The sequence below is a fragment of the Agelaius phoeniceus genome, chromosome 11 (genome assembly GCF_051311805.1).
Source record: "Agelaius phoeniceus isolate bAgePho1 chromosome 11, bAgePho1.hap1, whole genome shotgun sequence".
Lineage (NCBI taxonomy): Eukaryota > Metazoa > Chordata > Aves > Passeriformes > Icteridae > Agelaius > Agelaius phoeniceus.
The window spans coordinates 21,395,744-21,422,719 of record NC_135275.1 but is presented as its reverse complement, the minus strand read 5'-3'; the positions used below and the strand labels follow the sequence as shown (position 1 = coordinate 21,422,719).

The window sequence follows — 26,976 nt, the reverse complement described above, 5'->3', positions numbered from 1 at the left end:
CCAGTGACACAATGGCTGACAGAAAATAATTCCCTTCCCATTTACTGTTTTTCTTTTCCCAAATCTCAGCACCTGGCCAGGATGTTTTTTTCAGGCTTCTACTATTCCAGTGAATGCCCTCATCAGCAAAGCAATGGCAATTCTCAGACTGAACAGTTTTGATTTTTAAATTTTTTTTTCAGATTTCATTTTCAATGCCCATATGAAACTAAAGTTAAAACAAAAAAAAGAAAGTGTATTTTTTCCCACAATTAGTCCTATGTTTCAGCAGTGGTCACTAATGCCATCAGGCACTTTTTGCAAGGATGATGAACCTGGGTTCGCTGCCCTAATCAGATTCTAAAATAAGTAATTGCATTTTCTCCCCTTATTACCACTCGTGCTTCCAATGAGCTGGGTTATTTTTCACTTTGGAGCTGAGGAGGTTTTTCCTGTTGCACCACAGCATCAAACACTGGCAGTGTCACCATCAGCCTAACAGCACATGGTCCAGGGGGCAATTTCCATCCAGCTGATGAGGCCAGACAGACCTCAAAGCAGGATTGCAAATTCCTTTAAAAGGGCCACAGATCTGTGGGAGATGTTGTGTGGTTTTGACAGTGAGCAGCCCCTGATGAAGGAGCCAGCTGCAGTGGCTGGTGTGGGTCCTGGTGGGGAGGGACACACATGGAGCTTGTCAGGCACACCAAGAATTCCAGCAGAATTCTCCCACTACCACTCCCTCTCCAACACATTTCAAACAGAGCAGTGCAACACACGCTGAGGAAGATGCAAACTGGCAGGATTAAAATAAGTTTGTGCTAAACTGAAATTGTTTGGTATTTTCTAAACATTCATACCACCCTCTTTGAAGCAAACAGCACCCTGTGAGATGTGGACACATCCTGAATACCCAGGACACAAAAAATAGCACCAGTAGTGTTTGAAAAAGAGAAAATAATGAAAAGATGATTTGCAGCAAGTTCAACTTTTTAGCAGGAGACACACCCAGGTCACAAACAGAAAGGCTGAGCTAGGAGGTCTTGGTCACACCTTCAGGATATGAAGACATTGCTTTGGTTTCTACCAGTTCATCTCTGAAGGTTACACTCAGAAGTTTATCTCTGAAGTTTATCCTCAGATCCATGAAGTGCTCTTGCTCTGCATTTGTCCCCCACTGGAGCTTCCCCATGCACCAGGACCCCCTCAGCCAGGTGGCCCTGCCACCACCACCCTGTCCTCGCAGGTAACCACTCCAAACTTCCTGAAAACCCTGAGAATTCCCTTGCCCGAGAAGGGAAACCCCAGAGTTCCCTGAAATCAAGAGAGGGAAAGCTCTGTACCTCCAGAGTGGGGCGGGGGCCCGCAGAGCAGCACCATGCCCTGGCCCTGGCGGACGGACACCGTGCTCCTCGTCCTGGTCTTGAAGTTCTCAAGGTCTGCCAGGAGAGAAGGAACTCGGTTAGAGGCTGATCATGAAGGGGAAATGATGAAATAAAGCAAATATCAGCGTGGAGGGTGGGCTGGGGGGACCTGAGGGGAAGGTGAGGAAAGCAGGAGGCTGAGGAGCATCAACAGGGGGATCAGGAAATGCCTTCCCCAGGCTGGAAAGGGAGAAGGTGCTGATTCACCCACAGAAACAGGCACAGCTGGAGAGAACCCCAGCACCTGCAAGGCTGGGGGAGGTTTGTTGTATGAATTTAGGAAGAATCACTGCATTAAATCAGCAATTCCATCCCAAGGCAGGCTGCTTCCCTCGCTGCTGCTGCCCTCCCATCCCACGTGTGGGGACCCTTCCCTCTCACACCAGCTGCGTGTGAAGCCACAGAAGTGCTTTAATTAAATTAAATTAAATTAAATTCCTCCTTCCACCTCTCTCTTTTTCCTCTCCTCAGGGCCCATGCACTGCAAGAATACAACTCCCCCTGCTCTCCTGGCACACTGGATTCAGGAGTGAAGAGAGGAGGTGACTCTGAGCTCAGAGTGCCACCAGATTGTCACCAGCAGCTGCTTCGTGGGAGCACCAAGACATGGAATCACTTTGGCAGCCTCTGATCCTTTACAATTTCCTGCATTTCAATTTTCATTTTTTTCCCCCTTGTTTCCAGTGTAGCTGAGCCTTGGTTTGGCAATTACAAACCTGTTGTCAGTGCAGTTGGGAACCAGAGGAAACACAGAGGTGATAAATATTTATCAGCAGGCGCTGGTAGGAACATCATTATGAGGTTACAAGGATGGAAAACTGAGCCTTGATTTTTATCCTCTCTTAAAAATGTTTTCTGCACACATACTTAAAAACATTTAAATGAATAAAATCCAAAGTTGTCACTGCTTCATTTCCCTTTTTAGGAAAGAAACCATTATGGGCCTTTCTCTGTTTCTTTTCTGGCTTAGGACAAAATAAGAACAGGAAAATAAATTATCAGTTAGAGAGATATAATTTTCATTCCTAAAGTCTATAAAATTTGCAAGTTTTTTTGGGTTTTTAATTTTTCTTTTTTTTTTTTAATTTTACAGGAAGCACTGCAACATTTCTCTGGCCACCTGCCAATGCACAGATTTTTATGTATTTTGACTGCACACAGGCACAAGGCTGGATCCCATCTTCTCTGAGGACAGCTGCAGGAGGAGTAACAGCCTAAAGCCTAAAGAATGCCTGCAGGAATAAATGTGCTATTTTTTACATCAGTATTGACAAGGAAAGGATTGCTACCAGGAAAAGCAGACTCTGCTTGGGTGAACATGTAGGAAATGCTGCAAGGATGGTCAAAATCAGCAAATAAAGCAGAGCATTCATCACTCTTGCTTGCACTGCAGACCATCAGGCTTTGGGAGCCAGCCCTGCAAAGCCTCATGCAAGCACTTCGAATCTGCCTCTGAGTAAAATAACAAGATTAAGATAATTATAAGAAAGGCTAATGCCTGATCAAGGCCATCAGGCTGATTGTGCTTTCTGAAGGCCACGGATTTGTTTTTACAACACCTAAATTGGAATGAACAATGATATAATGAAGATTTTATTAGTGAGGAGCTTCATTTAGGATCCACCTTGCAATCTTTGAGCTGCAGAGAGGAGGGCTCAGCCTCATGGTGGCAACACCATCAAGTCCCACCTCACTTTGTCCCCAAACCTAAAAACCCTGGGTAGCAGAGGAGGATTTCTGTTCTTATTTGCCCATAAAAATCCCAAACCCAACAGAGAAACATATCAGATAAAAAGGAAAAACTGAGATATTAAGACTTGCAATTCAGGAGATCAATGTGCTGCCAACAATTCTCCCAATACCATCCAAGGCCTCCAGTGAGCACAGAAAAATATTGTGTGAGCTCCAGTCACCCCAGCATTAGAGAAGGATTAGTAATTAGTAATTAGCAATGATTTCAAGAGGAGAATACAACAGGGGGTGTAAGAGGAATGCAGACAGGTTACTGTGAGTAACAGCTACTCACACCTCATTTAATGAATGACTTGAGGTGCTTTTAAACACTTTCTGGACAGTATCAATTCTAAATCAGGCTGAACAGGCCCACAGAAGCAGAAAGCTGCCTGTATTATTTAATTTCAGCTGGATGTGTTTAAAAGCAGCTGCATGACTTTGGGAAAGTCACTCCAGCTCTCGGTGACAAAGTTTGCACATCTCTGAGGACAAGTCCTTGAGCTGTGTCTCTCAGAAGAGCTTTAATTAGCCAATATTTGCACAGAGCCTGGACATCTGCCTCTCTGGAGTGCACTGGAGTGCAATGCACACACCAACACCCAGCCTCCATGGGGCCTGGAATGGCTTTGCTGCCATAATCAGGTTTTCCTGTGAAACTCTGCCTTGGTGCTCGGTGCCACAGCTTGGGCAGGCACTGGGAGGTGATGCCACAGATCCCCCAAAAATGCTCCAAAGCCCAGCAGGAGCCAGCAGCAGCTGCCAGCCCCACCAGCTCCTCCCTTTGGGCAGGGTATCATTGTGTGGAATGAGCTGTTGTGGGGTTTAATAAAGGCTTAAGCAACCTGAAATGATCCCCAGCCCCTCAAGGCTGGGTAGTTTGTCTCAGTAAATGGCATTTGGAAACTTTAATCAAACCCATATGGCTTTGCACAGTAACAATTACCCAAGTTGTCCAGAGTAATGAACGATTTCCCCAAATTTTGCCTACAAAAATCAGTCTTTATAGCAAAGAAGATTCAATTATAAGCAAAACAAAAGGAACTGCAGCCTTTTCCCCCTTCTTAGGACCTACTTGGGTTTGAGCTTTATAAAATGTGGTCATCTTTTTTCTAAATGACTCCTAGGCAAGCAAAGTTTTAAAGAAATATATTTGAAGAAATATTCCCCAGATGGCATCGAAGGATGGGCAAAAAACACATCAGCTCCTGCTGATGGGGTCAGTGTAAAATTTGGCCTCAGATTTCTGAATTTCCACCCCTGATCATTTCCAGCTCCACTGATTGTCCCAATGGAGAGACTTTCACCCCAGCAGAGCAGCTACAGAGCCCCCCTTGGTTCCCATGGCTGGCTGCAACAACTTCAGAAATGATGGGAATAACAGAAATAACGGGAATAACAGGAATAATGGGAATAACATCAGAAATTATGGGAATAACAGAAATAACAGGAATAACAGGAATAATGGGAATAACAGGAATAATGGGAATAACAGGAATGATGGGAATAACATCAGAAATGATGGGAATAACAGGAATAATGGGAATAACAGGAATAATGGGAATAACATCAGAACTGATGAATAACAGAAACGATGGGAATAACGGAAATGATGGGAATAACATCAGAAATGATGGGAATAACAGAAATAATGGGAATAACAGGAATGATGGGAATAACAGGAATAATTGGAGTAACAGAAATAATGGGAATAACAGGAATGATGGGAATAACAGGAATAATTGGAGTAACAGAAATAATGGGAATAACAAGAATAATGGGAATAACAGAAATGATAGGAATAACAGGAATAATAGGAATAACAGGAATAATGGGAATAACAAGAATAACAGAAATGATGGGAATGGCTGAAATAATGGGAATGAGAGAAATAATGGGAATAACAGAAATGATGGAAGTAACAGAAAGAATGGGAATAACAGAAATGATGGGAATAACAGAATAATGGGAATAACAGAAATGATGGGAATAACAGAATAATGGGAATAACAGAATTCCTGAACTCAGCATGCCCCGGGACCCCGACTGGAGCACCACGACTTCCCTCAGGACCTGCCAGTCTCAGGGCACTGGGATGTGACAGAGATCCCTACTTTTTGTGAAAGCTGAGCTCTGTTTTGCTGCCTTTGTTTGCCCCAGGAGCCTTTCCATGCTTTGCTTTGCTTTTTTCCACACGTGCCTATTTTTAGAGCACAAAATGCTTCGTAATTACACCGGTGCTGCAATTAGGAGGGACCCCTCTGTGCAAGAGCTATTAAAAACCACCCAAAAAATATTACAGAGAATGAGATGAGGAGTCAATGATGCAAATTGGTGGTGGCAGGTGTCTGCATGTCCTTTGGAAAGCCAATTTCTGTGAGTGTATCATGTGGGAGGCAGCTCTGCTGTGCAGAGCCTTGAATGACATGCTGTCAAAAACTCACCATTAGTGAGCCCTTTGTCATTGCAGTTCAGGCTTTTTTCTCCTAATGATTAGAAAAGCAGTGTCAGTGCTGTTTTCACCTATTATTCCTGTTTAACTGCTATGAAATGATTTCTGCTTTTGCTCTGTTCCGACAGAAATGTACACACATCAATCACTGCTTTATACATCAGTGGGTTTTAATTGCCAAAGAAAAGCACGGCTAATAGGCTTAGAAAAATAAAAATGTTAGTGGGTTTTACTTGAAAGCCTTGGTCTAGAGAGTTTTATAAAGCAAATTTGATCACACACCGTTGATATCACTCAGTTGCTGTGAACAGCGAGGAGTCCCCAGAGCACAGGAGCTGCAGCCCTGGGGATCATTATTCCTACAAAATGAGGTACCCAATGCACCTGGACAAGGAGAACACAGAGGTTGTGCCCAGCAGCAGCACAGGGAGGGAGGAGGGTGGGTGATACCCACACATCTCTGCATCCAACTGGGAATTACTGGGAATTAGCACTGCCTTAGTGCCATTCCTGCTGTACTACAAATAAGTCTTGGGTTAAGGAACTCCTACTTCTCTTAGATGAGCAACAAATCCTTGGATCAGCACTTCAGGAGTTCTTTTAGCCTGTCTGTATTTTATGGGGGGTTGGTATTTCACCCTTGAGACTTGGTTATACTTTGAGCACAGGAAAATAAAATGGTTAAAAATGATTGATAATTTAGGAACTGAAATCAGAAAGCTAACACACATTCATTGGCAACTTTGAGTATTCTGGAGTGGACAAAACAACACCTTTACTAATATGAAATGAACTTTAAAGCACCCACAGAATAGGAAATAATGATATAGTTAAGGAGTAATTACCTTTCTTATATGTGAAATGCCCGATCCCCTTGGGTACCCTGCCACAGCCAAAACACCCAGAGCCAATTTTTAAGCATGACTTAAAGAGATTTGCAGATCATGATGGGCTTTGCCTTCTCAAACCCCTTCTATAATTTTAAAATAATCCCAGGAATCTAAAATTTAGGGTGGTGTTTAAGGTCATATCCAGGAATAATTGAAGATTATTTCTTTTATCAAAGAGCACACGATTCGTCCCAAGGGAATCTGATTAGGCTGGCAGTGGCAGCTCCAACACAAAAAACTGATGGGAGCATTGGTCAAATCCCCCTGGTTCAGACTGAGCAAAGAACCTCCCTCCAAATATCCTTGGGGACGTTTGGATGCCCTTTCCCAAATTATTCTCATCATGTTTGCACAACTCTCCACTGACAACAGATCCCAGGTTCATGTCCTGCACAAAACTCCCAGCCAGGTGGGCAGGGGAGGCATTGGCAACATAATCCCACTCCACTGGCTCCAAACGGTGGGAATTTAAAATATTTAGGAAAAAATTAAAAAGGGAAGGAAGAAGGGAAGGAAGAAGGGAAGGGAAGGAAGAAGGGAAGGGAAGGGAAGGAAGAAGGGAAGGGAAGGAAGAAGGGAAGGGAAGGGAAGGGAAGGGAAGGGAAGGGAAGGGAAGGGAAGGGAAGGGAAGGGAAGGGAAGGGAAGGGAAGGGAAGGGAAGGGAAGGGAAGGGAAGGGAAGGGAAGGGAAGGGAAGGGAAGGGAAGGGAAGGGAAGGGAAGGGAAGGGAAGGGAAGGGAAGGGAAGGGAAGGGAAGGGAAGGGAAGGGAAGGGAAGGGAAGGAAAGGAAAGGAAAGGAAAGGAAAGGGAAGGGAAGGGAAGGGAAGGGAAGGGAAGGGAAGGGAAGGGAAGGGAAGGGAAGGGAAGGAAAGGAAAGGAAAGGAAAGGAAAGGAAAGGAAAGGAAAGGAAAGGAAAGGAAAGGAAAGGAAAGGAAAGGAAAGGAAAGGAAAGGAAAGGAAAGGAAAGGAAAGGAAAAGCTGGGTTTTCTGCCATCCCTCTCACCAACTCACAGAGATGAAGTTTTTCAGGCTGTGTCCTTGCTGGTGTGTCAGGACTACCCAGAGAGCTGTGTGGGTTGGAATAAAACCCCTTTGATACACAGCTTAATAGAATTTTAGTTTAAGAGCTGCTGTTCTAATGAATAATTTCGAGAGTCACTGATTTGAGAAATAGTTTACAAGTCTGGGGATGAAAGCTTTCTAATTTGACCTTTAGAGCAGAAATTTCACTGGGATTTCTACTTTGCCAAAGAGAAAAGAAAGGGAAAAGAATTTTTAGAGGTAAATATCTCAGCATTCCCCCCACCCTATCCCTGTTGGAAAAGATTTTCCCTTGCACTTTATTACTGTGGCCATTAACAAGGCCCTGAGTTTCCCACTCCCATCTCTGGTCTCTCATCCCTGTCTGGGTCCTCTGTTGAGGCTGTTTGGATTTTCCCAAGCGTTTCTGACCCCTCCTGTTAAAGCCAGGCTGATTTCTGCACCCACATGGCTGCAATTCCACCTCCCTGGGGTCTGCAGCTCCCACCAGGCTGCAAGGCACCCCCAGGGCTCTTTCCTTCCTTCCTTCACCCCACTGCTCTTACAGGGAAACAGAAGTTCCTGAGAAATTTTCCTGAGAAATTCCTGCAAGGCCCCCATTTTTCTTCTCCAAAAATCAAACCACTCTTCTCTATGACATTATGAAAAAAAAAATAAAATCCTCCTTGTCTTCATGTTCCACTTCATAAAAACTGCCTGTTTGCCTTCTTTCGACGGGAAATATTTCAAACATTTATTCTGAAGCAGCTCCTCTGCTTGAGACAAAATGCTGAGGACTCTGAAAATTTTATTACTTTAATCTAGAAAATCTGGGCAGACATTTCCCCTTGGGTTGACTGGAATGGGGTTATTTCACTCTCAGAAGTTTTTTATCTTTTCCTAGATGAAAAAAAAAGCAAAAAAAAAAAAAAAAAAAAAAGCTCTGTTTGCACTTTCTTGCAGCAGAGATCAGAGATGATCTGCAGTGGGCAGAGAGCAGAACTTGCAGGGGCACAGGGGGTGTTGTGCCCCTCTTTCAGGGGATGTCTGGGCAATTCAGGTGCCTCCCGTGCTCCCCTTCTGCCCCTTCCCACTCTGGGCAGAGGCAGGAATGCAAATTCAGGCCCAAAATAATGCAAAATACAAACACTGAGCCGTAGAATTCATCAAAGCCCATCCAGTGCCACGGCAGGGACAGCTCCCACTGTGGCTGATCCCAGTCCTGTCCAGCCTGGGCACTGCCAGGGACCCAGGACAGCCCCAGATTTTCTGGATATCGTGGCTCAAGCTCACCCAGCTCAGCAGGACATTTCAAAGGGAAATTTCCCTTTACTGGCTAAAACCCCCCCAAACCCCAGCCCACAGAGATGCTGATCCTCAGAGCTGCCGCTGCTTCAGCCAAAATGTGGAAATTCCCATTCTGGTGCTCAGCAGCATCTCACAGTGCTGATATTGTCCCATTCTGTTCCCCTCCCAGCCCGAGTGAATACTGGCATGCCAGCCCTGTGTGCTGCAGACAGGGAAGCCAAGGGGGCACAGCTTCCACAAACACATTTAAAGCTGCTCCATCCTCCACGTGCCAGTGCTGGCTCCTGGCTTTACTTTCCAGAGGGAAACCAGGGGAAAAAAACCAAAAAACAACAAAATAAAGACGAAGCAGCCACTGGGATAAAGTTGTTCTGCACTGCCCTTGCATCCCATCAATAGAAACTGAAATTTTACTGCAGAAACAGAAATTGTCCTGCAGAATCCAGCTCTGGCCTTTGCCAAGTCCATGCTGGGGTCCTGGAACTGCTATTTCCACACATTTAGAGAAAATACTGATTTGCATTGATCCAGAACCCCCTAAGGATCATCTAAGGAGCATAATTATTTCTTCAGCTGGGTCAAGAACATTATTTCATTCCAGACCAGGAGGTTTAGAGGCAAAAGGGGAGGTGTCACAAGAACATTATTATTGTATTCCTCTGTCATTATTTCCAATGGCAGAGGAAATAACCCAACCTCCTGACTTCTTGTCCTGTTCCCCAGCCACACACACCATGAAAACTGACCAGAATATGCCATGAAAACATCACCCAACAGCTCTGCAGATGTTTACTACTCTAAAGTCAGTTTTTACAAGAAGTTTGGGCATTCATAAAAAATCCAAACACCTACATCATCATATATTCTTAAACATGAGTTTTTAAGAATAAAGCCCCTGATATAGAAAAAATAAATACCTGCATTTTGAATATTTTTTCATATTAAAGGCAAAATGAATAAATATGAAGAGAGACGAGGAAAAGCATCAAGCCTGTGCCTTGCTTTTCCCTGAATTCCTAAAGCAGAAGAGGAACTGGGGTGTTGTGAGTGGCCTGTGATGCTCAGCTGGCTCCAACACCTCCCATGCAACCCCCTGCCCTCTCCAGAGCTCCCTCCAGCCAGAAACCAAAATATCTTCCCAAAAACCACTGCAGGATGAGGAGATTCCCAGCTTTAGGACAACGTGCACTGACAATTTCCAAGTGCCACTGCTTTAAGTAATAATGAATTCAGCTTATTTATAAACCTGGGGGGGGGGAACAAAGCAGGTAAAAAATCCTCCATTTCTGCTCTGACTTAAGGGTCCTTCTATCCCAGATGGAAGTAAAGTAGGTTATAGATCCATCCTCTGCTGCAAACTCCCTGTTGGTCCTATTCATCAAAAATCAAAAATAAAAAATAAAAAAAGGGAAAAAGAAAGGGAAAAAAGAGGAGCTTACGTGAGGCTTAGCCTAGTTTTCCACCCAGCAGGGACTGTGGGGAAGGAGCAGAGGTTGGGAGCTCATCTCTAACACTGATCCTTCCCTGTGCACAGCTCAGCCAGGATTTCAGCACAGAGAAAAACCCTGGCGTGTGGGGACACATGGAAAAATGCAAATAAATGTGCTCCTTCCTGAGTAAAGGTGACAGCAGCACCAGTCCTGGGGGCTGGGGGTTTCCCTTCAAAAAAAAAAAGGTGTTTTTTTGAAGGAGAAAAACCTTTCTATAAAATGAATTCTTTTAATAAAGTGTGGGGGGGACAGGCAGGTGAGGGGCTGGTTTTGGGTAAGGCAGCTGGGCTGTGGTTGACATAAATGGCATTTTTCCTTGAAAAGGCAATGGAGGAGAATCAGGGCTTTGGCACTTGGCAGGAAATCACACAGAAATAAAGGGAATAGCAGAAATGATGGGAATAAAAGAATAATGGGAATAACAGAATTCCTGACCTCATCCTGAACTCCCCAGTTTAAGAGCTGGGGACACCCCAGGCACGCTGCTCTCACAGGCTGAGGGCAAACAGGGATGGCACATCCCAGTGGGGCTGGGGAAACCTGGGGTCTCTGCAGAGGCCAGGACTGGACATTCCAGCTCCAAAATGATGATTTTTCACACAGTTCCAGGTCACAACAAAATCCTTCAGATGCACAGAGGCTCCGGTGAGAAAAAGGGGTGAGATGGGGGATGCAGGGGAAATTGGGTCATGGTAAGAAAATCAATTTCTGAAGATGTAAGGAAAAACTAAGGAAATGTAATGATTTTAAGCAGATTTGTGGGCCCTTGGTGTCAGCAAGCTGCAGTGGCTGGCTGGGAGTTTTGTCTCTGAATTGGGGACACAGTGAAACAGCTCAGCTCAGTTCCACACAGGAAATCAGACATCTGAGGAGGAGGAGGAGAACAAGGAGACCCCTCCCCTTCCTTTCAGCCTCCTGGGGCAGCACATGATGCTCCAGCCCTGCTGCAGCATCCTCAGAGCTCTCCTCCCTTCAGACTCATCACCCCCCGCTCCCCTGGGGCTCATTTGGCCTCAGATTGGTCCCTCAGCCCCTGGACATCTCAGCATCACTTTGGCCAACTGCAGAGAACATCCACAGCATGGGCATGGATCTGCCAAGTTACAGATTCCAGGGAAACTCCTTCCTGGAAAATGGCCATGGGCTGGGAAGGGGATTTCAGAGAGGCCTCTGGGCACAGAGCAGGGGAAGGACACCAGCCATCCTCCCCTCATCCTTCCCACAGATAAAACCCCCCTGAAAACACATCCCATTTCTCTAACAGCTCCTGTTTCACAGACATCACTCTCAGGCAGTTTTTGTAACAACAGGGGGCAAAACAATGATATGGCTGAAAACCAGCTCTGATTCAAACTTGATTTCCCTCTTTGGATACCCATTTCCAAATCAGCAGCATGTGACAGCCACCAGCGAGATGAGAAAGGCAGCAGCTCCTGCACAGCTCCCAGAGGGTTTCATTTCCAAACCAGCATCCTGCAGCAGCTTTGTGAATTTTCAGGTTAAACTGCAAACCCTGCTGAGGTGTTTAGGGCCAAATTGAGTCAAGTTATCACAGCAGGGAGGGAATTTTTCATCTGTGAGCACTGGGGATGGCTCCATGGCAGAAGAGAGGGGTCACCTCTTGGCAGAGGCTTGGTCCTGTGCTTGGAGGTGGAGCAGACACAGCCTGGAGACCCCTGGGGTGGGGGGCACTGGAGACGTGCAAAACTGTCCTGGTTCCAAAGCTTGGGCAGTAAAACACAAACTGCAGCCTCAGCAAGGCAAAATAAATTCAAAGTTGTCTCTAATTAGAGATGCTGCCCTATAGGAGCTCATAAATCAGCAGGAATTGTCCTGCCTGGCTCATCCCACTGGGATCAGGGATAACCTGGACATGTCTTAGCAAGGATTAAAGCAGAGGGGAAGCCCTGAGCTGTCCCATCCCCTCTGAAGCCCTTCCAGCAGTGCTGCCCAGCTGGGACAGGCTGCAGGATCAGCACAGGCCTCCAAATGGAACTAAAAAATCTGAGCACACAGATCTCCCAATGCACAGCCCTGAGAAGGGTCTGCAAGGAACAGGAGCTTCTCCAGGGGTGGTTTTGAGAACTTCCCATGGTGATCTGATGACCACGGAGGTGTGGGTATAAATCAGGCATTAAGGTCAAGCCCAACCTTTGAGCAGACACCAGGGCCACTGAACCCCACCACAAAGTGTCACATCTGCCACTGTCTGAGCAATTCCAGGCATGGGGGCTCCACCACTGCCCTGGGCAGCCTTTCCAGTGCTCAGCCACACTTTAGTAAGGAAACTTTTCCTGATGTCCTCCCCTGGCACAACTTGAGGCCATTTCTTCTTGTCCTGTCCCTTGTTCTCTCAGAGAGGAGACCAACCCTCACCTTGCCACCATCTCCTTCCAGGGAATTTTTCTTCCTCTGTCTTTTTCCCTTTCTCTTCCCCACTTTTTCCCTTTTCTTTCCACACTAGTTGTCTCTGAAATTGAACATATTTTCACCGAGTGAGGAATCTGCTGTGCCACAGTAACAGAATATGGATTAATGACACCCCACGCCCTGTGCTTATAGCAACACAGGCTTTCAGAAAATAAAAAAGCTTTAAAGTCATCAATATGGCTCTAATAAGAGATCTTAGAGAGTGACAGAACAACTTCCAGCCCCTGTGAGATCTTCCATCCCATGCATGATTCCATGGTCAGCTTGAGTGTGTCCAGAGGGAGCAATAAGGGCTGGAGAGGGGCTGGGAACACAAACCCTGAGAGGAACATTTGAAGGAGCTGGGGGTGCTCAGCCTGGAGAAAAGGAGACTCAGGGCTGTCCCCATCACTCTCACAGCTCCTGAAAGGTGCCTGTGCTCAGCTGGGGCTGGGCCCTTTCTCCAGCAGCACTGGCACAACCAGAGCACACAGCCTCGAGCTGCACCAAGGGAAATACAGGCTGGAGAGCAGGGAAAAGTGTTTTCCAGAAAGGGTGATAAAGTTCTGGAATGGCTGCCCAGGGAGGTGGTGGAGTCCCCATGCCTGGGTGTGTTTAACAAAGCCTGGATGTGGCACTGGGTGCCAGGGTTGAGTTGAGGGGTTGGGGCTGGGCTGGACTCGATGCTCTTGCAGGTCTCTCCCAGCGTGGGGATTTGTCTGTGACTCTGTGATCCAGTAATGGACAAGGACACACTGGGAGCTCACCCTCCCTGCCCTGCCAAAGGGACAGGAGCTGAGCAGGCTGAACAAGCTGCAAATTCATCACTTTGGGAGGGCTGTGGGCCAGCTCTGGTGCCACCAGAAATCAATGGGAGCTTTATCTCCATCCTCAGTGGAAGCAGGATCTGGGCCACAAAAACCAACTTTGGCCACAGGTGTGGAGGGGTGGGCTCAGCCCCAAAATGCTGCCTCAGAGCTGCCTCCCAGGCACAACTCCTGCTTGATTCCAGGGCTATTCCCAACAGAAACCACAGCACAGTCAATGAAATCATCAAGCTAAGCCCCAGCCCCTAAAATAAAAAGCACATCATTTAATCTAGTTCAGCTGTGTTTCCGTGGATCTTTGTGGAAAAGCCATTATTAGATCCATACTCAAGAGTTTAAAGCTCTTTTATTTTCTGAAAGCCTGTGTTGCCATAAGCACAGGGCTTGGGGTATCATTAATCCATATTCTGTTACTGTGGCACAGCAGATTCCTCACTCAGTGAAAATATGTTCAATTTCAGAGACAACTAGCGTGGAGAAAAAAAAAGAAATAAAAGTGAGAAGAGAAATGGAAAAAGAGAGAGGAAGAAAAAATCAAAAAGGACAAACCTGAAATGAAAATGCCATATCAAAAAGCAAGTATTCAGGGGAAATATTAGCACTTTTATCATAATGAGTTTGTAACCTAAATACATATTTCAAGGATGAAATTGCTGACCCTGTCTGCCCTCCACAGGAGGCTGAATGGCTCAATCACAGCTTAATCTTCCCTGAAAAGGCTACAGAAGAATATCACAGCCCTTGAAGAACCACACACATTACTGATGCCCCAAGATTCACAATTTAACTCTTAAAAGGAGGGGGGAAAACCCTCAAATCTCACCCATCATTCTCAAAATAAGACCCAACAGTCATTTCCTCAGAAATAAAATTTAGATAAAACAAAACCCTCACAACACAAGAAGAGGATGGAAAATAAGGGGTTGCTCAGATGAAGGGTGAAGCTTCACATGCCCAATTTTATTGTTTCTCTGAGGCAGAGCCTTTGTAGTAAACTTAAATCACTCTGTGTTTCCTAATTCAGCTGATTCTGGTTGCCATCCCTTTGGTTAGAGAAGACACTAAAAGTGTTCCTTGGCCTATCAGCTTTAGCCACACCATGCTGTAAATGCCTTAAAGCCAATCATCTAAAATCACCCCTTGTGGGTCCACTACAATGCACCTTTCATAGTTCTATTTCTCCAAAGTATCCAGTCTTATTTGCAAGGCCACCTTTTGAAACTTTTTCTAGTTCCATCTCTCTCCACAACATCTGTCCTATCCCACGGCATTTCTAAATCAGCATTTCTCATCTCAAAGTTTGCACAGGGATGCACACACTGGGTGAGCCTTGAGAACTCTCCACACGCCCATTTCCCACAGAGAACACCCCATAACCCACCAGGAAAAACTGGAAAAAGACCCCAGCTCCCAGTTTTTCCAGCACAGGAACAGAGGCTGACTTACAGGCAAACTGCAGCTTGGCCTCTCTGCTGACAATGGTTCCAAAGGGGTTTGTTGCCACACACTGGTAGGTGCCAGCATCCTGGCTTCTGTTGGGGTTGTTGATTTGTTGGGCAATGCCCTTTTCTGACCCAGAGATGGGGTAACTGAGAGGTGTTACACAAACTTCTATTCCATTTTCAGTCTCATGTGAAGGGTGAGACAATTCAGATGTCATAATTCATGCCATCACAATCAGAAGCCAACTATTTCCTAATTACAAAACACTATAAGTGTTTGTTCTGTTGGCCTATCAGTTTTAGCCACACCATGCTGTAAATGGCTTAAAGCCAATCATGCATGCAGTGGGTCCCACTACACTGCACCTTTCATAGTTCTATTTCTCCAAAGTATCCAGTCTTATTTGCAAGGCCATCCTTTGAAACTTGTTTCTAGTTCTATTTCTTTCTCAATAATGTCCATCCTATTCCATGGCATTTCTAAATCAGCATTTCTCATCTCAAAGTTTGCACAGGGATGCACACACTGGGTGGGCCTTGAGAACTCTCCCCACACCCATTTCCCACAGAGAACACCCCACAACCCACCAGGAAAAACTGGAAAAAGACCCCAGCTCCCAGTTTTTCCAGCACAGGAACAGAGGCTGACTTACAGGCAAACTGCAGCTTGGCCTCCCTGCTGACAATGGTTCCAAAGGGGTTTGTTGCCACACACTGGTAGGTGCCAGCATCCTGGCTTCTGTTGGGGTTGTTGATCAGCAGGGCTCCTCCCAGCAGGCTGTAGTGGAAATCCATGCCCACGTCAATGCTGCTTCCATTTAACTTCCACCTGCAGCACACAATGCCAAAGTTAAACTCTGCTGGTGCTCCTGGCTGTTTGGAAACACAGCCTGAAGTAAGTAAAGGAAGATTTAGAATGGCTCTGACTACTTATTAAAAATAAAACAATAAAAAAGACAGCACAAAAATGCAAATATCCTGAGCAGTATTGAAATATTCCAGTATTTAACTGCAAGAGCAATATCCTTGACATATATTTCAGTCTCTGAAAGGATTAATGCTTCTGTAGTTGCTGGTGCTGCTGCTCTTTGGAATTGATCACTTGGCAAGGGGAAATCCCTGAGACAGGATCTCTAACCCATTCAAGTCCACTGAGGATATTTTCCCCCCTTTCCTAACTTGCTGTTTGTTTGTTTGTTTATAAATTTAAGAAAATTCCCTCCTGGCAGATGCTGGCACAAAGTGGGGCACTGAGGAATCCCAGCCCCTGCAGCTCCTGAGTGCCCAGGGCAGCTCTGGAGCTGTGTTTGCAGCATGGATCCATGGGTTCATGGCATTAAGCAGCTGTGTCAGGAGACAGCCCAGAGGCAGAGGCCTGGTGCCTCTCACTGGTTTCAGGGTGGCGTTTACTGGTGAGCAGAGTGAGAGGCACCAATGATTTACAGCAGCAGCACTGCAGGAGGACAGCACCTTCCTCCAAGGATCCCAAAGCAGCTGCTAAAGCTGAAAAGAATGAGGAGCCTTGTCCATGTTTATGGGAAAGGATGGGTAATCTGAGAGCCAGGACTGTTTATAATCCTTTTGTAGCATTTTAGAACTCGTGTCCAAGGTTTGCCATTGAGTTGCAATACCTGGAGATTTCCTGGTGTCCATTCCCTCTGTTCCTAATGCCCCAGGATCACAGAACATCCTGAGCTGGAAGGGACCCACAAGGACCATCCTGGCCAGGACACCCCAAGTCCCACCCTGGGAGGGTTTCCCAAACCCTCCTGGAGCTCTGGCAGCCTTGGGGCTGTGCCCATTCCCTGGGCAGTGCCAGCACCCTCTGGGGGAACCTTTCCCTAAAAGCCAACCCCAAACCCCCCTGGCCCAGCTCCAGCCCCTGCCTGGGCCCCGTCCCTGGCCACAGAGCAGAGATCAGAGCTGCCCCTGGGGACTCTTCTGGGATCAGCACTGTGGTGGCCTCCAGGGACATCACTGATAGCAGAAAGGCTCTGAGAACAGTCAAACACTGAACAAACCCAATGGTTGGTCTGGGATTTCCTTTCACTTCACAGCTCAGCTTCACTTTCCTCTCCTCGGAGTCCAGGGGGAAGATGACACTGTCGGGCTCCTGGAGGAACACTGGCCCATGCAGGGTGTTGTCATCTGCAGAACAGGGACAGGGGACAGGTCACACAAGGAATCCCCACGTTCCAGCCTTGAAATGTAAAACAGAGTCTCAGCAGCAAGAGGCCGTGTGCCATTCACCTTGGAAAAGATCTGGTGTCGCTTCATTTAGTTGATAATGGCAGATTTATTTTATTTTATTTTTTTTCCCAAAAGCCACTGAAGCTCACGTGGAGTAATGAAAATGTCCTACACTGAACAGAGCACAGAATGGAACCTCACCCAAAGTTCAAACAATGGGAACAGGCACTGCTGTCATAGCAGAGCTCGATTCAAATCCCAGCGCCCTGGCATTGCCCCACACCTCCCAGGAATGGGCTCCCAGCCTGACAAGGACATTCCACACCCCTGGCATTGCCCCACACCTCCCAGGAATGGGCTCCCAGCCTGACAAGGACATTCCACACCCCTGCCCTTCAGAGCGTTAAAAACTCACTCTAGATACAGGTAGGAGAGGGAAAATATTTTGGCAAAACAAGCTGACACGACCTTCAAGGAGCTCAGGAGCCACTTCCCAGCAGTCCAGCACTCTGGGGTTGGTGATTACTGATGGGAGCCTGCCTTGAGCTGCCTTTCCTCCTTAGTTTTAAAAATACACCCTGATTTTTTGAGCTGTTAAGTCCTCCCTTTCTCCTTTCCTCTCTGCTCAGCCACTTCACCTTATCAATTTATCCTCTCTCAGAGCTGGGAGCTGCTCACAGGCCCATCCCTGAGGTGCAGCTCTTCCCTGCCCAGTGCTCTGCAGAATTTCAGGAAATTCACTGACACTGCTCCAAACACCCACAGAAAGCTCTGACTAAACTCCCTGCTCTCCACCCTCAGTTTGTCTCAGTTTCATCTCCACAGTGGCTGTTCAGAACACAAAAGACACCAACTTTTCCTGCCTGAAAAGATCAGCTATCCTGATTTCACCACTTTTCCTCTCATCAGTGTCAATACCTGGCTGCTCCTCCAAGTTCAGAGCAAGTGAGGACATGCTGGAAGTGCTCACAGTCACAAAGTGACTGGAAGGAACCTTGATTTAACATTTTTAAATTTTTTTCCAATCTTTTGCTGCCCTGCAGACTCTGTTCTTTCAGTGTGCAGGGACTTGCAGGGATGTGAACACAGAATTCACCTCAGTCAGGCTGCTGGAAACCCACCCAGGTGTGGATACAGGAAATTTGTGGGTATAGGAGGGTCAGGGGAAAATGAATAAATAAAATTTAGAGATGATGGGATGCACAAAAATATAGGGGAAAAAAATATAGTGAACAGGAGATGATGGATCTTCCAGATGGAAGAAAGGTGAGAATGAATGAGAATAACCCTGATATTGCCTGACCCTGGGAAATCAGCTGGATTCACCAAGGACAGAACAACAGCCCTTCACTCAGGGAGAGCAAATCCATCTCCACAGAAGTGGAGTTTCAAGCAGTTTCACAGAGACTCTGCCAGGAAGATTAGAAAGGAATCACCTCTGTCCCCTCCCTCAGGCCCCACCACAAGCACAGTCACAGGCCTGGTATTTCTCTTTATTTTTAATTATATGCTAACGATACCTGGCTGAAACTCATCTGTTATTCAAAACACATTTCACATCATCTCTAGCTTTAAATTACACCTGTGTGCAACTCATGTTGCTGGTGGGAAAAGATAATAACAGCCATAAAGCATAAGGGACTGGATTATGGCATCCAAGCTTGTTCCTGGGACCCTGCACTCCTTAAGCAGCCTCATTCACCCTGAGAAAGAATATTATAGCCTGGCCCATAAGGATTATAGCTCTGAGAACTGTAGGAGTGGCTTTGAAAGCAAGAGATTTAAAATATATTTGAGTGTATCCATTTCTCTCACTGAAAGATACACAAGTGCCCAGGACCTGTGTAAGAGATGCCTGAAATCCCAGGAGCACAGAGTCTGATGGTGGCAGGAGCACCCCAGGTAATCCAGTCAGGGCCTGCTGACTCAGGGATGTGTGATTGCCTCTGTCACCTGCCTCACACCCCTCTCTGGGCTGTCACCTGCTGTTATTTCAATTAGAGGGTGTCAATTTATATCACATCACACCAAAGGTCTGACTTTGGTCCTCCTGCCATCCCAGGAAAACACAGCCTGCATTAAAAGTGAGCAGTTCAGCTACTTGAGGTGGGAAACAGGAACAAGCCTGAGGGTCCAAAAGTGTCCCCACACCTCCAGGACATCACCTGGCTGCAGGAGCAGGGGTGAACCTGCAGCATCCTGCACTTCAAGGGTTAATGAACATGTAAGAGCCACCCCATCCTGTCCGTGCCATTAATTACTGAGCAATTAACAGCTTAAAAAACACAGACTCAGACAGAGAACTGAAGGTAGAAATAGTGCCAAATAGGTGAAAAGGCTGATTTGTCCACTGAGTAACTCAATTTACCCAAGCTCAGGTGGAAGCTCATGAAAGATCAAATTAAAACATTTCCAAATATTCCACCTGCTGCTGACACCGTTCAACATTCAGCTTTTATATGGCAAAAAGAAAATGCCTGCCCTCGCTGTTGGGCAGCAAGAGGAAAAACCCTGGTGTGATTTTCAAGCAGAGGGAGAAGCTCTGAGAGCAGCTGCAGCCTGCCAGGGGAGCAGGGGAGCAGGAAAAACCTCACTACACTGCCCAGATAAAATTATTTTGAGTGCCTTTCTTCTTCCTCTTATTGCTGCCTGTGTATAACCAAGATAAGCAAGTCCAAACTATTTAATCTTCAGCCTGTGGAGCTGCTTTGCTGCAGCCTTAATGTGTGATTGAAATCACTGCAGCCCAGATCCCACCACTGGGTGATAAGGGCTGAGCCACAGAACCTGCCACAGGAGGAGGATTTGCTTCACAGAGCACTAAAGAGTCACTAATAAATAAAACAAGCTGCCATCTAGATCCTTGCAGACAGGAAACTACAAGTGCCTGCACCAGAAAAAGCCAATTTTTGACCAAGTTGTGTTGCTCAGATGTTCATTGTCAGCACAGCCAAAGGCTTTTGCTCCACTGAAGTGTCTGCTTTTGTGGGAGCAAAGTTTTGCTGTTTGGATAACTCTGAAATGCAAATCCTACACTTTTTTTAATAAGTTCAAAGTGGTAACTTTCTTTCTGTCACAGCAATGTCCGGGGACTTGCTCTCCACCACTGATAACAATTTTTGGCTTATCACTGGTGAGCACTGAGCTCAATCCACAGAAACCACCGAGGCCAGCAGGAGGCCCTTGGCTGTGCTTAGAGGCTTTTCCCCTCACCCTTCTCACCAGATTGTGTCCAACAGACTCTTTTTTGGGCATTTCATCAAGAAAGAACAAGAAGCAGTGCATATCTGTGTACACACACCTGAAAGTGCTCAGCTATTTTGGTCCACTTCCCTTTTACACCATTCAACAGCTGCTGCCGTTCCTCACACATTTCCCACCGCCCCAGGACAATAAAATAAATAACTTTCCCAGCCAAACTAACTGGTGAGACACTCCCAGGGGCAGATTTTATTTTTCTGAGTTACATTTCTTAAATGAGTTAACCCAGAACGAACACGAGCCGCCCTCAGCTTAAGACAACCTGCAAACGAGATTGGCTTCCAAAAAAGCATTTTTCCCCCTCCTTGTCAGATAAAACAAATGTACTCCTGCTCTGGGTCTGCCTCCTCTGACAGAAGTGTGTTTCTTTCACTCAGAGGCAGGATCTAGGAAATTTCAGTGGATTTGACAATAAAAGAAGCATTTTAAGCACAGAAGGAGGTGTGTGTCCATATGGTGTTGGATGGAAAGTGAGAGATCATTTCAAAGAACATTCTGCTCAATATATATTTTTCCCCCTGGTGAATTACAAAACCAATTAAAAAAAAAAAAAAAAGCCAGATTAATTGGAATAGATTCCAAATGAAGAGTGTATTTGCTGTGTCCCTGCAGTACCCCAAAGCTGAGAGCCAGCCCGTGCAGTTGGATGCTGAATGCTGTCAGCTTCCCCTGCTTTTGAGGAATTGAAACGTGAGGAATGTCAGCCGAGGTTAATTCCCACCAAACAGGTGGAACCATTGCTATTCTCTCTGAACATTAAGCCTGGTGACAGATACTGGTACCTAAATAGAACTGCTTTAATTTCCATTGAAAGTTATGGCCAATTTGAGAGGAAGTTTAATTGAATATTCCACACCGTGGGGAAAGATAATAACTAAACTGAACAGAGAATTCTTGGAGTATATCCAGGGTAAATGAGAGAAATGCTTTCCTTGTTTGCTGCTGAGGGAATTGCTCCCTGCTCTGTGTGCTGGGCTGTTTTCACACACTGCTGCAAGCTGGTATTTCTCTGAGACAAAACTGCACCTTGGGAAGAGCAGCTCTCCAGAAGAGTGGGGAGAGGAATGGATGGGACAGCTCAAGGGCACGGCTGATTGCACAGCAGCCTGCTCTTCAAGGTGAGCAGCTGCACTCCATCCTCCTGAGCAGCAAAGGGCTCCACTGCATGGCTCTCTCCTTCCTTCCTGCCTATCATTCCTGTTAACAGCAGCTGCACTTGGCTTTCAAATTCAAACTGAGAATATTTCACACCACACAGTCCTGCTGTGACTGATTCTGGGGACTGCTCAATGAACAAGACCCACTCAGAGTGCTTCCTGTTCAAAGAAATAAAAAAAAAGGCTAAAACCCAGATATTTTAAAAGTGTATGAAGTGGTGTTTTCCACTTGTAGCTCTGCATCTTTGGGGACAGCCCCTTGATACAAGACTGGGCTTCTTTTGTGGCACCTGCAGGTGTCCAACAGGTGCTCTGAGCCTTCTGCTGTCCCCTCTGCTGTCCCAGCCCAGGGCACAGCCCTGCCACACCAGGGTCTGACACCCAAGCTCCAAAGCAGGGTCAGGTATTCCCCAGAGAGGGAATAAATCTCCCCTCTGGTAAAGGCAGGCCTGGAAGAGCTCCAGCACTGGAGGGGGATTCAGCACTGACAGCTCCATTGAGGAGCTACCTGAGGACCTGGAACAGCCTGGGTGAAAGGCAGGGTTAAACTCAGAGTGTGCCCTGAGCTCTGGTCATACTCACAAATGTGGATATTCACATGGGGATAGACACAAATGTGGATATCATACACACAAACGTGGATACCATACACACAAACGTGGATATTCACATGGGGATATCACAGACACAAATGTGGATATCATACACACAAACATGGATATTTGTATGTGGACATCATACAAAAATGTAGATATTCACATGTGGACATCATACACACAAATGTGGATATCCTACACACAAATGTGGATATTTCTATGTGGATATCCTATATACAAATGTGGATATCCTACACACAAATGTGGGTATTTGTATATGGACATCATAGACACAAACATGGATATCATACACACAAATGTGGATATTTCTATATGGATATCCTACACACAAATGTGGATATTTGTGGATATCCTACACACAAATGTGGATATTTGTGGATATCCTACACCAAATGTGGATATTTGTATATGGATATCATAGACACAAATGTGGATATCCTACACACAAATGTGGATATTCACATGTGGATATCCTACACACAAATGTGGATATTTGTATGTAGATATTTGTATGTGGATATCCTACACACAAATGTGGATATTTGTATGTAGATATTTGTATGTGGATATCATACACACAAATGTGGATATTTGTATGTAGATATTTGTATGTGGATATCATACACACAAATGTGGATATTCCCTGTGCCTCCTCTCCTGGCTCCAGACTGCTGGGAGAGGCCATTCTCACCACAGGACAAGGGTGACCTATCCTCTGACAAAACCCTCATTTACCAGGATGCAATTTGAGTTCTCTTAGCAAGTAAACAACCTGATTATAACCACACATATCCCCTTCAGTGTCCCACAAAAGCACATTGCTCAGTACTGCAGAAAATCACAAATTTCTTCAGCACACAGCCTCTTCCCTGAGTCACCACAGCCCAGAGCAGGAAAATAAACAGAGGAACTCACAGTGCCCTGTTGAGGACGATATCAGCCCATGACAGAGCTCTGAATAAGTATAAAACAATAGCAGAAATCAGGTGAATGCAGTGCCAATGGTGCTACCACCAGGGCTGGACACTCTTGGATAGAGCTACCTGGGAATAGAAATGTTTCCAAGGCCTGTGCTAATTATCTATTGATTTATTAGTAAAATGTAAGGTGCTGATATAATTGCAGTCTGCCAAGAACACACATCATTATTGTAAAACTTTCAGCTGTCTTGAGTATGACAGGGACTGTAAAGTGGGTAGATTAAAAAAGCAGAAGTAGTTGGTTGCATGTACGTATTTTAAAGCCACATATTTCCTTTCCACAGTACCTCCCTGGGCTGGGATTGATTTGAATCTCTGCTGTAATCAGGACGGTGTGTAAAAGCCAGGTTAACAAATGCCATCCTCCCCAGCCAGCAGCAGACAGGCAGAGTTACACAGGGAAAAAACCTCTTTCCCATAAAATCCCCAAGCCTTAGAAAAGACAAGTCCCTGGGGCAATAACCTATAATCTCTGCCTCATCTATTGCTGCGAAAACAAAGACAACTGTGGCAATGTGTCCGGGCTCTGCCTTGATTGAGGAGCCAAACGCTGCAGAAAGCTTCAAGGTGAAAGGAGCTCTCTGTGCTTGGCTTCAAGGTGAAGCCTCTTTTCTCCCTCCAGCTTTAAGTACATCAGCCTCTGTCAGAGGAGAGCTGATCCCTGCCAGCTTTTCATCCAGCTATTTACAGAGCAGCTCAGGCCACGGATTCACCTCTCAAATATTTGTGAATAAGCAGATGGAATTACCAGGGCCTCAGGTGTGGTATTTCCTGGGTTTCCTAGATGGAGGAGGAATTGAGAATCCAAGCCCTTCCTTGGCAGGCACTGCACACCCCAACCCTGGACAGCAAAACCTCCCTCACTTCTCACTGCTGCTAAAGCAAGAAAATGTTTAACAATCCTGTAGACAGCATCCAAGGCTGTAATCTCCAGGTGGTTCTGTTCCATAAATGGATTTCAGGCATTTCAAGGCTGCTGTTGGGCACTGGGCTGGCAGCTCAGCTGCTCTCACTCCTGTAACTTTGTTGGAGTGGCTGGAATTGCTCCAATTCAGGGCACATTAGAGGAGTTGCCCTTCAATTTCTTTCATTGTTGTTTTTGAAAACGCTCCTGCAACCCTCAGCAGAGCAGGAACAAAAGCCAATCCCAGTGCCCAGTGGGAAATTAGAGAACAGAGGGTTCCTGCTGTGCCTCTGGAAGCTGGCACACACCAGCACTGGCCACCCCACCATGGGCACTCCCCAGCCCTAAAATCACCATTTATCCCCATTTTTCTGCTGGGTGATCCCTGCAGAGCGACCAGAGCCTCCATGCAAACACAGACACACAATCACACGAACCCAGCCTTAAAATTAACACCAAAATGCCAAACTGAGGCAGGTTTAAATCAAGTTCTCAGAGTTCAATCAGCAAAGCATCAAAGGAGCAGCCAGGAGTGCAGGTTGAACAGTCTGCCCACAGATAACATGCATTCCTTTAATTTCTTTAAATGTTATGAACTTTCAAGCGACACAGCAGGGAAAAGGTATCAGTAATAGCTGTCAAAACCCTGACTTCTGCCTTCTGACACTGCAATTTAGCACTCTCCAAGCCTGCTCAGAGGGATGGCATTTGTCAGCAGAGCCTTTCTTCCCCCTGGTGTCGCACGAGCAGGTGAAGCTCTCACACACCCCTGGCTCACCTCTAAAGAGCAGCACCATGGGGATGCCCCAGAGACAGAATTCACCTCCAGGGAATAGTTTGGTCCATTTCAAACTGCCCTGCCCAGCTCAGCTTTGGGAAGGGAAGCTCCTTTTTGTGGTGTTTCAATAGCAGGAGAAAGCTGCTTCTGGAAACAGAGTCCTGAATGCAATACAAGGAAATGGCCTTCAGTTTAAGGCAGGTTTGGATGGGATATTTGGGAAAATATCTTCACTGAAAGGGTGGTCAGGCATTGGAACAGGCTCTGCAGGGGAGGCACCGTCCCTGGAGTGCTCAGGAGGGTGAATGTGACATTTGGGGACAGGGCAGGAGGTGAGTTTGGCACTGCTGGGGACTCAATGCTCTCAGAGGCCTTTTCCAATCTCAACAATTCCATGATTCTGTGACATCCAAGAGTCTCAGTTTCCCAACAGAGCCTTTCCCAAGGGTAAAATTTAATTTTTCTTTACTTGTGAAGACTCTGGTTCCTCACCTAGAGAGCACTGAGATGCAGCATTATGCAAAATGCAAATTCAATATTGATGAGGAGGCAAGAGCTAAATTGAGGGGGATCACATGGATTTCCTTCATCTGATCAAGGCCTATTACTTTATAATTAAAACCCAATTTTATTTCATTGTTCACCAAGAAATTATGGTTTACAGTGCTGCTAGGATCAACATGAAATGAAGTGAAATAAATCACTCACTATGCAAAGTCCATTTATGCCAAACCAATATAATGCTGAAGCCTTATGGAAGTCACAGATCAGAACTATGGTGCAAACTAAATGTTGCTCTTGTCTGTGTTTTAGTATGAAAAGCCCAAAATATCAGAAATATGCCAAAATAGGAGCTGACTTGCATTACTTGTTTTGGGAGTAATGGGAGGCCAGAAAAGTTGTAGTGGTTTGTTTTTCTCTTTTGGTAAATTACAAGTCAGAAGTTAAAAGCAAGAAAATTAACTAAAATCATTGTAATTTCATTCTAGAGCAGAGAAGGCTTAATGGGTAATCGAAATAATGTGCACTGCTTCAGCAATTTTTTCATTACAATTTCAAAAAAAAAAAAGGTTTTTTGTGTTTTGAAAATTAAGGATTATACTGGATTGAGAACACACTATGAAAAACCTTTTTTTTTTTTTTTTCCCAGAAGCCTCAAAGACAAATAAGAATTTCTGTAAGCAGCCTTTTATCTGGGACAGAGAGCTTGGGCTTTAACTCCTCTCCAGTAAGCACAGCAGCACACTCCATAAGGAGAAAAGTGCAGGCACAGTAATTAACCAGGGAATGACTCTTTATGGATCACTGCTGCCTGGGCAGGGCCTTGTTCTGTGAGCAGCAAGAATTCAAAGCCACAGAGCCCCTCCTGAGCCATTTGCTGCTCAAGGCATCACTGCTGAGAGTTTCAGCACCCTCAGCACTGCGGCTGCAGGGAGGTTGGGAAGAGGAAGTGGCCAAAAGCAGCTCTAAGACATGGAAACAAATATAAAGGCATTAAAATAAATGTAAAGGCATGAAAACAAACAGAAAGGCATAAACATAAACACAAAGACATAAACAGAAACATGAAGACATGAAAACAAACGTGAAGACATGAAAACAAACATGAAGACATGAAAACAAACATGCAGACATGAAAACAAACACGAAGACATGAAAACAAACACGAAGACATGAAAACAAACATGAAGACATGGAAATAAACATGCAGAAAGATATGAAAAACTTAGAGAAAGAGATGAAAACGATAATACAGAAAGATGGAAACAAAGATATGAAAACATGAAGACATGAAAACAAACACAGAGGGGATGAAAACAAACATAGAGAGAGATGAACACAATCATACAGAAAGACATAAAAACAAACAGAAACACATGAAAACAAGTGTAAAGACATGAAAACAAATATACAGAAAGATAGGAAAAATATAAAGGCATGAAAATAAAGACATGAAAAGAAACATACAGAAAGATATGAAAATAAACAAAGACATGAAAAGAAACACACATAAAGACATGAAAATAAACAAAGACTTGAAAAGAAACACATAAAGACATGGAAACAAACATAAAATTATGAAAAGAAACAAAGACAAAACAAACATACAGAAAGACA

General features: G+C 45.4%; 1 protein-coding gene across 4 annotated transcripts in view; it reads right to left on the bottom strand.

Moving 5' to 3' along the window:
* LOC129124881 (contactin-4) overlaps positions 1-26,976 on the bottom strand; it is a 274,201-nt gene that overhangs the window by 87,963 nt on the left and 159,262 nt on the right. For 3 of the 4 annotated variants that reach the window (XM_077184664.1, XM_077184663.1, XM_077184665.1), the window contains exons 4-6: positions 16,993-17,119; positions 15,625-15,800; positions 1,323-1,418 (exon numbers count right to left, since the gene is read on the bottom strand). In XM_077184664.1, coding sequence (XP_077040779.1) covers positions 1,323-1,418; positions 15,625-15,800; positions 16,993-17,119 — 399 coding nt within the window. Of the gene's footprint in view, positions 1-1,322; positions 1,419-14,975; positions 15,082-15,624; positions 15,801-16,992; positions 17,120-26,976 lie in introns of those variants that run through there. The other variant, XM_077184666.1, reaches the window with a different exon arrangement.